This window comes from Mercenaria mercenaria, unplaced genomic scaffold, assembly GCF_021730395.1.
Source record: "Mercenaria mercenaria strain notata unplaced genomic scaffold, MADL_Memer_1 contig_4398, whole genome shotgun sequence".
NCBI lineage: Eukaryota > Metazoa > Mollusca > Bivalvia > Venerida > Veneridae > Mercenaria > Mercenaria mercenaria.
The window spans coordinates 7,094-24,315 of record NW_026462622.1 but is presented as its reverse complement, the minus strand read 5'-3'; the positions used below and the strand labels follow the sequence as shown (position 1 = coordinate 24,315).

General features: G+C 36.8%; 1 protein-coding gene across 2 annotated transcripts in view; it reads right to left on the bottom strand.

Moving 5' to 3' along the window:
• Nucleotides 1-17,017, bottom strand: part of LOC123528993 (sorbitol dehydrogenase-like) — a 37,462-nt gene extending 20,445 nt beyond the window's left edge. For both annotated transcript variants that reach the window (XM_045309141.2, XM_045309149.2), the window contains exons 1-3: nt 16,863-17,017; nt 16,071-16,267; nt 15,737-15,770 (exon numbers count right to left, since the gene is read on the bottom strand). In XM_045309141.2, coding sequence (XP_045165076.2) covers nt 15,737-15,770; nt 16,071-16,124 — 88 coding nt within the window. In that variant the 5' untranslated portion in view covers nt 16,125-16,267; nt 16,863-17,017. The remainder of the gene's footprint in view (nt 1-15,736; nt 15,771-16,070; nt 16,268-16,862) is intronic.
• Between the last annotated feature and the right edge of the window lie 205 nt (nt 17,018-17,222).

The window sequence follows — 17,222 nt, the reverse complement described above, 5'->3', positions numbered from 1 at the left end:
AATATATTCAACAAACGAGTAGAACTGGAACGAAACATGCAACTATTCTGCCAAGCTTTTGCAAAATATACACTATACACACACAGAATGCAAATATTTTGCAAACAATTTACAATTCACAGCTGCAACTTTGGCAAATATAATGTACATTGCAAATATGTGTATTTATGCTACAAATAACTTACATAGAGATAGCAAAGTGTTTGCAACTTATTATGTAAATAATATGCAGAGTATTTGCTAACAATTAACAAATAGCAAGAAATGAATTTCTGAGGCTCAAAGAAAAGAACTTTGTTTAATATCTGAAAAACAGATGTGACAGTCACAAAACCATTAATTTGCAGTTTAAATAACTATCAAAACCATTAATATGCAGTTTAAATAACTATCAAAAATTAATCATTGCAGTGATCATTCAGTGATAATAACTAAAACACGTATCAAAGTTTCAACAATTGCTGCTGTACAAAGTGTTTTATATAACTATCATTGTTTAACATTACCTTTTCAAGATCAAGATCACATGCTGCAATTCTCTGGTTCTTGGAAGTCTTACTGCTTAAATACTTGGTACTGCATTATCCTTAATCAACAAAGTTTTTATCCAGAAAAAGAAAAAAAATAATCAGAATATAATGATCTGTTTAACACAAAAGTTTGTATCACCTAAATACTTCTACTACATGGTTTGTAAACATTTCCTCACAATATTTTCAAAAATGCTGCCATTTGAATATAGACCAGTCAGAAAACAGAAAGGTTAATTACTTTCTGTAGCAAAAGGTTATCAGGAAGGCAAATTCATCTGTGTTGATTATTTGCAAATGCTTTGCTCATTCATTTGTGTATAAAGTGTTTAATTGCAATACCTTTGCTAACAAAATGAGCTAATTTTTCTTTGCAGATGCTTTGCTGCCTGCTAACTTAATAAAGTATTTGTTTGCAAAAACTTTGCAGTCTGTAATCTCAGTGTTTATTTGCAAACCCTTTGCTTGACTGTGGTACGTTTTGCAGACTGTTTGCAAAAGTCTGACGCAAATACTTTGCAATCACCTGGAGTATAATTTTTGAGAAAACAAATATTTAAACTATATTATGAAATTAAATGACAAAGGGATAAATGTGTATGGAAACCATCATATATTTAGATTGATCGGCTATAACTGACAGATTTGCCAACCTTGATCAAAGGAAACTCGAGCTCAGAAATCTTATTTACTGAAAGTGCGAAAAGACTAGTGAATATGGATTAGGTGCTGATATGATAAATGCATATGATGGACTTTGTACGAGTATTAGATCTAGCCTCATGAGGAATTAATCTAACATAAGTTATTCTATATTTTTTTACATGAACTGCATATGAAATCAAATTTTATAGCTGTGCCTTTTTCCTTTCAGTATATTTTTTATTATATATATTTTAAGAAAAATACAGGGTCACGCTACAGCTGCTAAAAACAGAAAATTTATTTTGCCGTGCGTTTTTTTTTTAAATGCCATGACGACATTTCCGTTCATAGACAGATTTTTCTGTTCTTTCGTAAATGTAGATTAGATTTAGATTGACCGAAAAGCGTATTTTAACCCCCACCCCCACCCCATTTCTTTTCTTTCTATAGTGATGCCTAATTCACATTTGACCCGGGCGCCGTGTGATAATTCCTTGCGGATTTTGGGGCATCGTTGGTGGCTACGGGCTATGGCGTATGTGTTCACATTATATACGAGCATCGTGCCATTTTTGCACAGGCTCTCCGGGAAGGCCGGGAGAAATCCGTATGGACGCTGCACGGAGATTATATGGAACTCGTGCAATTTCAGTGCAATTGCCGAGCAGCCTCCGCAAGCGTCCCACGGAAACCATACTACGCCCGTACTGCTTCCATGCATGCAGAGGCAGCGCGGAGAAGATACGGTGATGGTACAAGCCTGGACGGCAGTCAAGGTACTTAGAAAATCTGGGTGTCAGTCTGTAACATGGGTGGCTCGATTCTGAGGTACGCTTAGAAGTACCCATGGGATTCCTGCATCAGTTCCTGAATCAGGGTGTCGTAGTATCCAAGGGTAACCCGTCTCAGCAGAAAGGGCTTCACGCACACTAAACAAAATCGTAGAGGCTGCGGAGCCCGTGAATCCGTACGAAAATCGCACAGCCGCTTCTTGCACGGAAAGGAGGATACGGGCAGTCTACGGTCTCCGCAGACGCATCGCAGGCCAAATGTGAGCTAGGCATTACTTGCCAAATACTCTCAGCTGTGTACATATACATGTAATTATTTTTTGTATCATAGAATATGATTTTTAGAAAGCTCAGAGCATTACTTTTTTGCGAAAATGATGATGTATAGCTATATACCTTTTCACAATAGTGGAATGAAATATATAAAAATGACAGTTTAAGTTATTAATTTTCTAATAAATGGTACAATGTAAACTTTTAAAAAATAAATATTGTGTCTTTCTTGATATTACTTTTGTATTATTATCATTATCTTAACCTACTAATTACAAATAAATTAACTGAAGTTAAAAGACTTTATGTACTATTCACAGAAAAAAGCGATAAAATGAGTCACATATCTACCCATCAGTAAGCTTTCAAATCCACGCAAAATCGCACAAAATGACTTCTTGATTTAAAAAAAATTATGGGAAGGTCCCCATACCCCCACCTGCAGGAGGGGGAAACCCCGCACCAACCCCCACGACTCGTACTCGCACCCCCTTCCTAGAAATTCTGGTTACGTAAAAGGGACATTGTTTGTAAATACTCTATCCCTGACAGTCGTACACAGTCAGGACCCGATCCAGGGCCGGACCGAGGGGGCTCGTGCCGCCCGCCAGTTGGCTGAAACGTGACCTATACCCATCAAAGATGCACCAACTATTTTGGCAAGGAATATTTTCTCAAAATTTAGACCCAGTGTAGTGGCTGCGGTTCACTGACCCGTGACTGATGTTCAGTGACCTACGACACCCGCCTAAACTAGCCGATATACGTTAGGATTGCGGGGAGAAGGGCATTCTGGTATACCGCACTCTGCAGTGAGGACGCCATCTTCTGAATACTATCCAATATTTTCTACATAGCGAACTACGTAGTTCAGCGAGAAAGAACCACTTCTAATAAGTAAGTTAACCATTACTTATTTATATTTATTAGTGGAGAAACACTATAATGGTGGCAGCGGTTTAAAAATATCGCTGCATACGCTACCGAATTCCAACAAGAGTGGGTGGGGTAACAATTTAATCTAATCGTTATCAGCCAGAATAAGACCGTAACCAAGGTCTGAAATATCAAAGTTCAGGAGTATTTTGCATCTACCTACCGTCTTCTTTAGAAAACAGGATAGCATACGATCCATCCGGAAATAAAATATTTCACTGAACATAGTGAACGTAGTTGGAATATAACTTGAGACCACGCATTTAGAAGTAATAAGGAACAATTTATAAATTAAGAGAGTAAATTCATTTTCTTAATTAATCCTTATATGTTGCAGATCAACACTGTTAACGTCGACAGTTTTGCCTGACAGAACTAGTATCTTCTGTTTGTGAGGAAAGAGTGCAGTGGGTCTGGTCTGTCTTTTAAAGCATCTTACAGCTTACAGTTTTTGGTAAGTAGTTATATAATCTTAAAAATAATGGCGGAATCCCAGCCAAACACATCAACAACACCTGTTGCCATCAATTTCGCACCTGTTGATATACTTACCACTATACCAGACATAAAGCTGAAAACAGCTATTGCTACAGTAGCAGTTAGAGAGAGTAGTGGAAATATTTTGTCAACTATTGCCCGTTGAACCTTTTCAGAGGAAGTCTTGAACACTATTGATTTCACTCTTAATCGAACCTTACATGAAGCAGAAAGTGATGATTCTCTAGAATCATCTCGTGAACACCAAGATAATCTCCTGAATGCTATACAAGCGGAAGAGAAAAAAGGTGCATGGGGGTCTGATTTTCTACAGTTACTCTCATCTGCAAAAAGGATGATAACACGTCAAAATGATGCGGGAGAGATGACTTGGTAAGGAAATTGCCTAGTGTTCCAAAAACGTCTAGACCTACATCTAGCAATGTCCAGAATACATCTCCGGAGCAGCCAAGTACCACTAATAATCAAACAGTGAATGTGCCATTTACATCTTTACCATCTACAGTAAAAGGTAGGTTAACCAAAAAGTTACATGAATCACTTGATCACTTGAGGTACAGTGTCAAATAGTAATCAAACAGGGATTCGACAAACAGTATCAAATAGTAATCAGACAGGGATTCGACAAAGAGTGTGTGTGTGTGTGTGTGTGTGTGTGCACGTGCGCGTGCGTGTGCGTGTGCGTGTGTGTTCGAGTTTAACGTCTTTTACGTGAAACTCTAAAGAAATTGACAGACCGGTTTGATGAGCATGATATACCGGCTACAGCCCAAGCTAAATTCGTGCTATCTTCACAAACCATTGGTGAGACTTTGGAGGATTGGGCCGATAGGGTTCTTACTATGGCCGTCCGAGCTTTTAAGGGTTTATCTGAAACATTCACCAATGAACAGGCAGTAAACAAATTCTGCCAATGTATGGCTGACAAAGAAGCTGGAGAATAAGTTTGTAATCAAGCTCCCGGAACAGTACATCAAGCTATTCAAATGGTAAGAAGGTACCAAGAAATTCATGTCGTTATGCATGAGAAGTCAAAATCTGAAATACAGAGAAGAAAGGTAGACTATGACTTAGAACCTGTAAGTGCTGTCAATCAAATACAATCTTCCGGCAGTAACTATACTCAACAGCAGAGTATGCAGAAAGCTATTGAAGATTTGGAGGTACGGTTAAAGGAAACCATTCTGGATCAATTAAAACAACCAGGTAAGAGAATGAGGCCAACAAAATTGCGATTTGAACGTAAATCGCGAGCTTGTTATACATGTGGCAAAGAAGGTCATTTTAGAAGAAATTGTCCTAAAAATCAAAAGGACAATTTAAACTCCAAAGGGTCGGAAAGAAGGCCGCACCCCGGCCCCACCGTCAGTAGGCCAAAAACCGCATTCAGACAATAGCCAACCAGAAAACCATGATTTGACTATAACAAATAAGGGAAGTGAGGAAAACGATACTGGCACGGAACAGGTAATTGTCTGTCAAATGAGGTCTGTCTCCCAATATTCCATCAATGTACAGGTATGTAATAAAAACATAACATCAGTGGTAGATACAGCATCCCAGGTAACAATAATTTCAGATGTTGTTTATAAATCATTATTAAATCCACCACCAATTAAGCGGGAAGTGAAAATGAAAGTAGCCGGTAAAGGCATGGCAATGTCAGGTGATGTAGTGGGTCCTGTACAATTGCAGATAGGATTCAAATCTTACATAGAAGATCTACATGTAGCTCCCATAGAACAAGATATGCTGTTAGGTTTCGACATACTGCACAAAGGGAAAGCAGTATTTGACATGGGTAGTGGTACATTATCATTTTATGGAATGACATTGAAGTTGAATGAGGCAACCCATGACTCAAGTGAGATGCCCAACATTGCTAGGGTACCAGTATGTAAAAGGCAAGTGTTGCCACCTCACTCTGTAGCTAAAATTCAGTGTCGTATGGACTTGAGCCTACCTATCTTGAGACTATGTTATCGAACCAGAACAAAGCATCAAAACCAAGTTTTTATCTCCAAGGGTGGTAAGAAGTACAGGAACGAAACCCATAATGTGTCTTTTAAATACAAGTGATCAGTATAGAGTACTGAAAAAAGGTGTAAACATAGGCAGAGCTTATACAATACAAGATTTTTTTTCAGATTCAAAGATTCTTGTATCACATAACCGGTAGAGAGTGTGTCACAGGTGGAACTTGACCCAGTTGCATCTGCACCGGAACCAATGGAACAAATATCCGGTCATTTGAGACAAGTTTTCACTGAATTTAGTGAAAACTTAGAAGAAGACCAAAAGGTAAGCTTTGCCAAAATTCTAATAGAATACCAAGATGTCTTCCTGAAGATGACTTTGATCTAGGCAACTTTACAGCTATAGAACATACTATAGATACAGGGGATGCAAAAAAACAAAGAATGCATGTTTTTTCTGGTGAGGAAGAAGCTCACTTAGAAAAAATGTTACAAGCAGGAGTTATACAAGAATCGACATCAGATTGGGCATCTGCACCGGTACTTATCCGAAAAAGGGATGGAAGTGTGAGATGGTGTATTGATTTTCGTGCCTTGAATGACGTTACGATTAAAGATGTTTTCCATTACCTCTGGTAGATGATTGTCTAGATACAATTTCAGGTAATATCTGGTTTTCCAAATTCGATGCAAATTAAGCTTACTGGCAGGTACACCTTCGTGAAGAAGATAGGAAAAACACAGCCTTCATCATGAAATATGGGTTATATGAGCATGTACGCATGGGTTTTGTGCTATGCAATGCACCAGTCACATTTGCTAGGGTAATGAATCTGATTCTTAGGGGATTATATTTGACAATTGTTCTAGCAATTTAAGATGACATAGTTGTGCTGGGATCCAAATTTCTAGACCATTTGCAAAACCTACGCGAAGTCTTAGAACGATTTAGGACCTATGGTCTCAAGCTTAAACCTAGAAAGTGTGTATTTTTTAAAAGGGAAATTGAATTCCTGGGGCGCAAAATAACTATAAATAGCTTGAAATGTCTAAATCAGACGTTGAAACAGTCACCAATTGGCCTGCTCCAACTAATTCTAAAGAACTGGAATGTTTTCTATGATTACCAAACTATCATCGCTCATTTGTTAAGGACTTTTCCAAAGTAGCATCTCCTTTATATGTGGTTATCGGTCAAAGAAATTTCGAAAGGACTAAAAAGCAGGTCCAAGGTTTTGAAACACTTAAAAAGCTTCTTACAAATCCCCCAGTATTAGCTCCACCAAACACCGAGGATGAATTTATTTTAGATGTTGATGCATCTAATGTAGCTGTGGGAGGGGAGCTTCTCCAAGTTCATATTGGGGTAGAAAGAGTAATAGCTTATGGAAGTTTCTCTTTATCTAAAGAACGGCGTCGGTATTGTACAACTAGAAAAGAATTGTTAGCTGTCGTTCGGTTCACGAGACAGTATAGACATTACTTGTTAGAGAAACCCTTCAAGGTAAGAACAGATCACGCAAGTCTATGTTGGTTAACTAGATTCAAGGAACCACAAGGTCAGTTGGCGAGATGGTTGGAGGAACTATCACAGTATAATATGGTGTTACAACACAGGCCTGGTCGTGAGCATGGAAATGCTGATGCACTTTCGAGAAAGCTGGCAGATGGATGGTGTGGTGCATTTAATGCTGGGGTACGACTAAAAGACTTGCCTTGTGGTGGGTGTAAGTATTGTACGCGAGCTCATGAAAATTGGACTTCCTTCACAGAAGACGTAGACGACGCAGTGCCAATGGTAAAGGGATCAATCCTGGATGATATTGCAGGGGCTGGCCACTCTTGTAACCAGGTAGGGATATCGGATTACCGAGAGGGCATGGGTACAACAGTCTACGGGCAGAAGAACGAATCTAAAGAGTATTTGCAGTATAGTGATCAGGTAGATCCAGTTTTCTCGGAAACGGATATACAGGGACCATTATTTCAAAATGAAGGTTTGCCAAAGGCAGATCTATCAGAAATCATAACCATGGAATCCATATTGGATCATGTTTCCTGGGAAGATGAATAACGTACCTTTGATGGATTGGTAAGTATAAACATACAAACCCGGTCTAAATCAAATGGTGAAGAAAAACAGAAAGAAAAGAGGCATCAACCAGAAAACATAAACAACCCTGAATCTAGGGATGATAGTCTGATGCAAAAGACAGCACCTACAGATCAAGGTAAGACATCTGGACAGTATTCTTGGGGCTTTTAACGTCGATGAGCTAAAACTGGCTCAGCGTAATGACACAGATCTTAAAGACCTGATAAACTGGCTAGAGGACATCGGGGAACCTAACCTTTCAGACTTGTTCAAGACCAGTTCTGCTCAAAAATCGTACTTGTTAAATAGAGAATAATTTCTGTTAACTCCCTGAGGCCGATATCATAATATACATGCTGCGGCGAGATAAGAATTGCCACCTGACGTCGAAGAACATTATCTGATCTTAGAGCATAATCACACTCGCATGCAGTCAATTGATATCAGGCATGGAAATATTATTAACATTGGTGTAAATCAAACTATACTTATAAAATCTTCCAAGTTTGAACAAATATTTATATATATCCACTTTCGTCCGTAACTTATATCCAAATTGAATAATAAATTCACTTCGAAACATTCACCATTTTTACAATGTGTTTAATAAATATTTGAACATTGCCGCTTTTATTACCTTTTTCACATTTAAACACATTAAATTCCAATAGAAATACATTATTTACACAGTATTTACATCAGCATTACTAAAAAATAACACCCATTTTTGAGTGAATATCGATGGTTTATTTTGATGTATAATTAATTTCTAAACATGTACACAAACGTTGTGTGACACGTACTGAGACAGTTAAGTTGTAATATTTACACCCATCTTTGAAGAATTATTACATTTACAAAAAGCGTTTATTTATGTATGAAATTTGTTTTGCTGTGTTATTTTCATCCATTTGAACTTAATGCGATGTAAGTGTACGAATATTTCAGCTTTCTAAAACTTAACATTTTCTGACCATTCATTTCTCTGATAATGAAATTTCATCGTCGGAATCATCATCCGACGGAAATGATACGTCAAAAGTAGCATGATAATGAGTATTTTCTTCAATGTAAGAAAAAAGAAAAATCTCTGGCAGCCGACATTATTTTAATCTTTTCAAATACAGTATGAACGAAACACAGCTGAGTTCGTTTTGTTTTATTTCCTTTACCGCATATTTACAAACATTTATTTTAACAAGTAAACTAATTATTAGCATAATTAATAATTATAACATCTAAGAAATAAAAGCCGGTATGCAAAATGATTTTGCTTTTTATCAGGATTATCAAAAATTAACAAGTACGTGACGCAATCAGCATGATCTCGGTGCCGCGACTGTACTCGCCAATCGCCGTCCTAGGGAGTCCTGATAACGCGCGTATAGTCGGATATCGACGCTACAGGGGTAGAAAATATAGCGCCTTTAGTCGCCTCGGTCCCAAGGAGTTAATAAGTGGTTTACTGTATTTGAATGATGTTAAATCAAACGACAAGAAACTTGTTCTACCTAAACATCTAGTACCTACAGCTTTAAGATTAAACCATGACTTGCCATCAGCGGGGCATCAAGGAGTAGCCAGAACCAAGGAAAGATTAAAGGAAAAATTCTTTTGGTACGGTTTAAAACAAGATGTTATTAACTTTGTTTTAGGTTGCAAAATCTGTAATCAGAATAAAAAACAGGGAAGGCATGGGAAAGGTGCACTTACTGAATACCAAGCAAGTACGCCTATGGAAAGAGTCCACCTTGATATCTTAGGCCCATTACCTAAAACACCTAGTGAATCAGTTTACTAAGTGGGTAGAATGTATAACACTTCCATCACAATCAGCCGAAGTCACTGCGAAAGCCGTAGTAGATAATTTCTTTTCAAGGTTTGGAATACCATTTCAGAGCTTTTCAATTCAAGGAAGAACCTTCGAATCTAGGCTGTTTGTGGAGTTATGTAAAGTCTTTGAGATACATAAGGCTAGGACAACACCATATTGACCGTCCAGTAACGGACAGGTAGAGAGATACAATCGCAGCTTAATGGATGCTGTTCGCTGCTTTATAGGTAAGTCGCAAAATCAATGGGATCAACTCCTTCACCAAATCGCATGTGCATTACGATTGTCAGTAAACAGTATGAAGGGGTTTACAGCAAACATGCTGATGCTTGGACGCGAAGTTAACACGCCTGCTACTAATGTTTCCATTAAAACAAGGTGAATATCTTACAACTTCAGACCATGTTAGTCAATTAATAGCTAACATTCAACGAGCACAACCAGACGAAAGAAGCATGACTATGATCTTCGTCTTTTAGAGAGAAGTTACAAGGTAGGTGATATAGTCTATTTACTGGATACTTCAGCGCTGAAAGGGAAATGCAGAAAACTAAGCCCGCTATATTCTAAGTAATTATGGCTACCATAACTTAACTGACGCAGTTTTCATTTTCTGATGGTCGCGTCCATTAAGTTATGGCGAAACCCCATTTGGTTAACTTTCCAATATCAAACCGCAACATTTCGCACAGTCTCTCGTGAGAAACTGATGACATCATGCTACAGTTCGCGTGGTTATTTTTGAAAATCAAGATCAAAATTTCACCTAGATTTCAATTTATTTTAATCATAAACATAACCATTTTCGATAAAATTCATAAAAACATAACTTAGAAGGTTTAAGTTCTCAGGAAAGGTAAATAAATAACGATTCTACTGTATACCGCCTATTGGTTTTCAAATGAAGAGTACCTCGATCAGGTGACAACTGCAATGGCGGGCAAAATATTGCAGACAAGGGTACCAGTTTGAAACTTGTGTGTATAACTTGTGTTCAAATTATGTTGCATGGATTATTTTATGCCAGATCAAAAGAAAAATGGATTATAAACATTTTAAAGTAAAAGGTGAGTTCATTGCATTTCATTTGATGACAGACTTCTGCCACGATTCCTGGTTAGATTTCAGTACGGGATTCGTTTCAGCTCAGAAATCCGTAACAACATATAAACATCTCTGAGCTATATTCTAAGAAGGCTGAAGCAGTTGACGACTTTGTATCGTACAGGTTCTTCCTGGATTATGCATTTGAAAAATACTGTGATTAAAGATATTGTTTCAAATGCACAGTTCAGTTATTTGCCTGAAATTTAGATCTAGTGAATACTTAATGACAGGATTCTTTCGTGCAAAGTAAGTTCTTTTTCTAATTTTCATTTTTACATTTTTCAAAATTTCGTTTGTATAGATCTCCTAAATTGTAAATTCTATTTCAAACCCAATCTGTTTTTACGGGAGTTAAAAATAGCTAAGTGTAAAAAAGTAAGTGTGAAACTTCCCCGAGGAAAAACACGTGAAATTTCCTGAAAATCTCCAAAATAGAGAATATTTGGCAATGGCGACCAGAAATAAACCACAGCGATTTTCCATAGAGAAAATGAAATTCAGTCGCACGGGAAAACCAGATGATTGTTGCAAAAATCCTTGAAATTCCCGAGGGTAACTTTTTTTAATTCACAAAAACATGTTTTATGTTCTTTGATCCCGTTCCATTTCTTCATATCAGTCCAAAGTTGAGGTCCAAACTTAGGTGGGACAGACTGTAAAACTATTTTGTAAAGGACTTAATTCTATGGCGAACCTTCCACTTGATAACCTGCAACGACCGTCTCGTTTTACAAAGAAATGCATAGTGATCATTTCAACAGAATTTATGCAAGAACTAATACATTAAAATACAGCTTCATTCTAAATAGCCTGGTTTCTCATGATACCGGGGTACTTAACGAGCGCAAAACGAACGAAAAAAAAAGCAACTCACCTTATTTTTTATTTCTTTACTGCTTCCTTCATTCTTCCTCTTTATTATAATAAACTGAAAACTTAAATCATTTGGTTATTATTTATTAATTCCCGATAAGTATGATGCCAAGTTGAAATCTGACAAGTCAAAGTTGTTTCCCATGATACCGATGTAACCATAAAATAGTGTCAATATGGAAAGCCTGACACACAATTATGTTAATATTTCCCATTCCTTCAGGTAAGTTTACAGTCCATGATTTCAGACAAACTTCAGAAGTTTTTTCAACAAAAAAAGAACACTGAACAATTTTACATTTAGACTGCATATTACCAAAGATATAATTTTTACAAGTGATGTCTAGATCTGTTCTAAGCAAGAATTTCACCAGCTACCATGTTAAAGAGCAGCAAAATGTTCTTTTGAGAATATACATTAAAATCTTTTTGAAATGACAGAACCATTTATCAAATGCACAGGTTTTACTGGAACTTATATTTTGCATATTGCTGTAATTCCATTATTTTTGCCTTAACGGCTTGCCATACTTTCTAAGAAATGTCCTAAATATAGAAACAACCTGGCTTCCGGTAGCAATCTGTCGATATTTTCGCTAAAAATTGCAGATAACAAATGCTGTTTAGAGGAAATGTAGAGGGTGTTTTGACACAAGGGTTGGGACAGGGGTTCCATTTGACCCGAGAGATTTTCAAAAGACGCTCAAAGGACCCGGCATGATACTTGCCTGAGCGTCACTCAGGACCCGGGGGCATTTTCTTTTGATAATCCTTTCTCTTACCATTTATTTCCTACAATAAAACTGTGTCCACGATAAACACGTGTATTCAAAATGAACCCTCGCGGTCATGCGAATCTCTAGAGTCCAGTACACTAATAATGATATGAGTGACGTAAGCAGTAAGGTATGGAAGGCGGAGTTAAATCACCGTTGACAGGCGATCGCAATGCGCTCCTGCCTTTGATCTTCTGCTAAATCCCGCCCTTTATCCTGTAGAAATACCTTGCCGATTTTTTATCAGTAAATTACGTCACGGCGAGTTCACATATATAACGAGAATCAATGAAGTGTTAAAATTAATTGATAAAGCATATTGATCCCTTGTACTGTCAAAAAGGCGCCAATTATCAGATTATCTGTGAGTGACCTGCAGCTGATTACCGAGCATGTGAAAAGTGCCCTGTAAGATTTCTTCATGCAAACTTTAAATTAGACCATAGTTTAGTGATCGTACTGTAATTTCAACTAGAAAATCCACAAATTTTAAAGAATTTCGAAAGCAAAAATAAGTTTAGAATGTCCGTTCACGATTCTAATTACACCCGAGGTCAGATGCAACTTTTCCAAATTCCTTTTAAAAAAATGATTTTCAATGCAATTATTTTATGATGAGTAACATCAAAATTTGAGGAACTATCTCTTGTTGACCCTAGTGGGTCAAGTCAACTGAACAAAAACTACTTTCAGACGATGTTCCGAAAGTGTACCTGTATCCGGATCGTACATTTTGGATGCATTTTTTACAGAGTGTTATAGCACTTTTCTGTTATTAAATGAAATCAAAGAGCTATAAAAATAAACAGATCGGCATCTTGAAAGGCATATAGAGCAAATCTCGCCATCATCCCTCGGCAACTGAATGAGATCTCGTTCTAAGCGTCTGTTGATCACGATTGATCAAGTCGGCAAACGCTTTGAAATAAGATTTCTTTCGGATCGTTTGTTTATAATGATAATGGTGCTTTTTTAATGTTATTAGTGTTTTCTACACGGGGAAGGAATGAATTTATGATTCGAAGTCTGAGAAATCAACAGTTGTCATTTGAAAAATGGACTCAGTTCGGTTTATTACGCACCGGGCGTACTGGCAGTTTATACTTCAGTAAGCGTCTGTTGATTTGATCACGATTAATCAAGTCGGCAAACGCTTTGAAATAAGATAACGCGCTAACACGAGATGACGCGGGATTAACCCCAGTTGCCATTCTGTGTATTTTATAGTTCTTTGATGAAATACAGAAGAAAAACCTCATCGATATAACATGAATTTTGATAAATATTAGTTTACAATATGATCTGAAACAAGACATTTTTATTTTGTTGTAACATGATCTTGGTTTTATTGTATTACTAGCTATGTATTACTATATAAGAAAAACTTCAGTCAATAATATCGACGTGTTGGGACAGGACTCCTGTATTTTGGAAAATGACCCTTCAAAATTTGGACCCAAGGGTCCTGGGACTCTTGGGTTTTCAGGTCTAGTGGAACCCCTGTTGGGGACCAAAGGTAGAAAACCATGTTTTAACTGGTTTTGTATAAAAAGGTAAATAGCTCAACAGAAATCCTTTCATTTTCGCAAAAAAAAATGTGCGATACGGAACAGCTGCTTCCGGTTTGCTCAAGTAATTATGTCAAGACACGGTAGGCAGGGCTAACATAAAAGTTTCACGAGAAAACTGTTTACACCGGTATCATGGAAGCCCCGGTACCATGAGAAAGGAGTATACTGCCAACTGAGACTATCTACCTCCGGATTTAATCAGTAAATACTTGACAGCAACAAATCCAGTCTCTATCTATCTCTTTATACTGCCTCACGCCTCTTGCGAGTATTATGGGCAGGGTGCACGTTGGTGATTAGTACAGAATTAAAGAATAAAAACTGAAAGACAGTTATATCAGCAGTCAGTGGGGTGGGGGATTCTAAAACCTTATCTACTTGACGCAGGCGCGGTGAGTAAATGTTTATATGTTTCACCGTAATCAATCAAGATAAGACCAGATGTTGTCCGAATTCACCACTAAGACGAAATATTGCCATTGCATCGTACAGCGTTCTTACTCTATGTGACGTATGAATCGAGAAAACTGAGCTTCTATCAAAAGAAGTCATTGAAATATCATTGCTTAATGTCACAATTAGCGGAAAATTTATCAAAAACTGTTCCTGCAAGTTCATTTGTTTAGCACATTTTGTTGTTGTTGTTTCCTTCTGACAAGTGCGCGTCACGTGACTAAGTTAGACTCGGCCACTGTTTTGAATAACTTACGACGGAACTATCTTAGCTATGAGAACTGATTTAAGATAGCGTTTGTAAAACACTTTAAGATAATTTAAAAATTCTCGTAAGATAATATCTTACTCTAAGATAAGTGAAATGTTAAGATGTTTTGTAAAATGAACCCAGAGTCGCAATAGGTGGCTTGGTAAAGGAAGTACCTGTCCACAGAATGTAACAAAACATGTTATGTACAAAACGTTTATGTAGTCTGAAGTTAATCAGACTTTAGATATAAACGGTCAATACATGGTGCAGGCCAAGAAATCAAAGATGGAATCCATGCAAGATCACCAACGATTTCCTCCCCACTGTGAACAGTTTCACACAGAAGTATTGTATTAAAATGTATAAAACCATGTTATATATTCAGGTAACATCAATTCTGTGTTCAAGGTCAAAAGGTAAAAATGACATGAAAATTTCATTTTCTAATTCCGTTCTCTCTGAAATGTATGGTAATAATGTTTTAATATCTCTATAAACGTGTCTGTGTAAAGGATTTTTGACATTTCGTTATGTCTTGTTGGCGTGCGCGCAGTTCATGTTGCATATTTCCTTTTTTTGTGGTTTGAGGCGGGGGGGGGGGGGGGGGGGGGTTGTCCTGGTGCGCACGCACACTCGCCATAATGTCATAGATACTTTGTATTTCATACTGTTCTTTACGATTATAAACATGTATAATTCATTTTTTACTCTGTTATTTTGTTATCAGACCATTCGTGACATACTTATGCTATTGCTATTACTACTTCATGTTCTTTTCTTTCATGTAGAAAGGGAAGAACGCATACTTTATATGTGATACCGAGACGGACTCCGCCACCAGCAAAACGCCAGAGAGGCTTCTAGTTGCGAGAGGAAGGTACGATGTTAAAAGTCAAAAATACCTACTTGCACAATAATTACTGCCCTAGCTTGAAAGACCAAAGCTGTTACCATAAGCTTTCTTTCCAGTATGAAAACGAAGCATACTGTAGATATGTTTTATTAAACAACTATAAAACAGTGAAGATTTCGCATCTTATTTAGAAACAATTCTTTTTGTCACATGTAGATATAACTAAACAGAACTTCAAAGGATTAAGTTAATATAAAAACAAAATTACTTACGCCCTTTTCCTGGTTCGGGAATAACGGTGTTTTCCTGAACATATAAAATTATATATAATTATAAGAAATATATAACATCCTGCAAAATTCAGATACTTTGTGTCCCGTTTGTTAATTTTATACATAATTTTTCACACTGTTCACAGTTTAATTTATTGCAATAGCGAGATATACAAGTAATTAATTTAAACATATTATGTTGGGGACAGAATTTTTTAAGAGATATTTACGACACAAGATTTATCTCAAATGCAACAAATGTGTGGCACAATGACTTATAGCCGAAATTGTCATTTGTTTAAAATTATAATTATTCAAAATAATATTTTCTTACCAGATGTAAATCTTTCTTTTTATAAAGAACAGCTGTCAAATTTTCATTAGCCATTCTTTCAAATATCCACAAATCACTGCGAGACTCCCGTAATCTTTATGTAAAATACACAGGCCATAAACGGACGCAATGTACTATTCAATTACACTTGTTTACTATATAACAAGCGTAGACAGATGCAGCAAGTTTATTTATATCTGCAATTAGAAAAAAATATGTACCTGCAGGTATAAATAAAATATGTACGGGTAGATTTAATTTGTACATACAGATAAATACTTTTGTGCTTGCATGTATGAAATATTGCCAGCAGATATATCTTTATACATGCAAGTATAGTTTTATGAATATTTACAATGTAATTACTTTTGAAAATTTATACCTAAAAAACGTCCAGCCTTCAACTTGTCTGATATGGTTACAATATGCATTAATATATGTGACTGCAATGATGTGCATATGCGTTTAAAATAAAATGCAACTGTTGATAATGTGATTAATGGCAAATATGCAATGACAGATACACCCTTGAAAAGATTAAACTTGATTCCAAATTTAAATTGATATAACATACATCTAGGACACATTTATCAAAATGCAAATGTACTGTTTCACTTTTGACAGAATGCGTAAACATGCTTAGGCAACAGTGCATAGGAAAGATTATGTCAAGTCACAGAGCCATTTAGTTATTTATTTAGAATGCCGCCACAGTAAGTGGCCGTCACTTCAGCAGAGAACATCATTATCATGTTGGTACATATCATACATTTATCGAAGTTGTATACTTACCTGTAACAATTAGTTTTCCTGAAATGGGGTCGGGTATCCGAAACAATCAGTACAATACACATCACCTGCGTAAACTGATGCGTAATTCAACTTCCGGTTTTCCCTACTTGGTAACCAAAACTACCATGAAATTTACTAACCCGTATGCATGGAACGTGATTGGTTGATACTAGCTGGTGTAAATCTGGGCTATCCTAATTTTGCATTGAATACTACAATCAAAATCTACTACGAATAAAAACCAGCCCAGTTATGAATGGTAAAGTTACACGTTTGTGAAACGTTAATATTGCACTGGTTGATTAGTAAATGATTGGCCAAATTTCTGGGCACACCCTCATTTGAATATTAGCTCCGCTA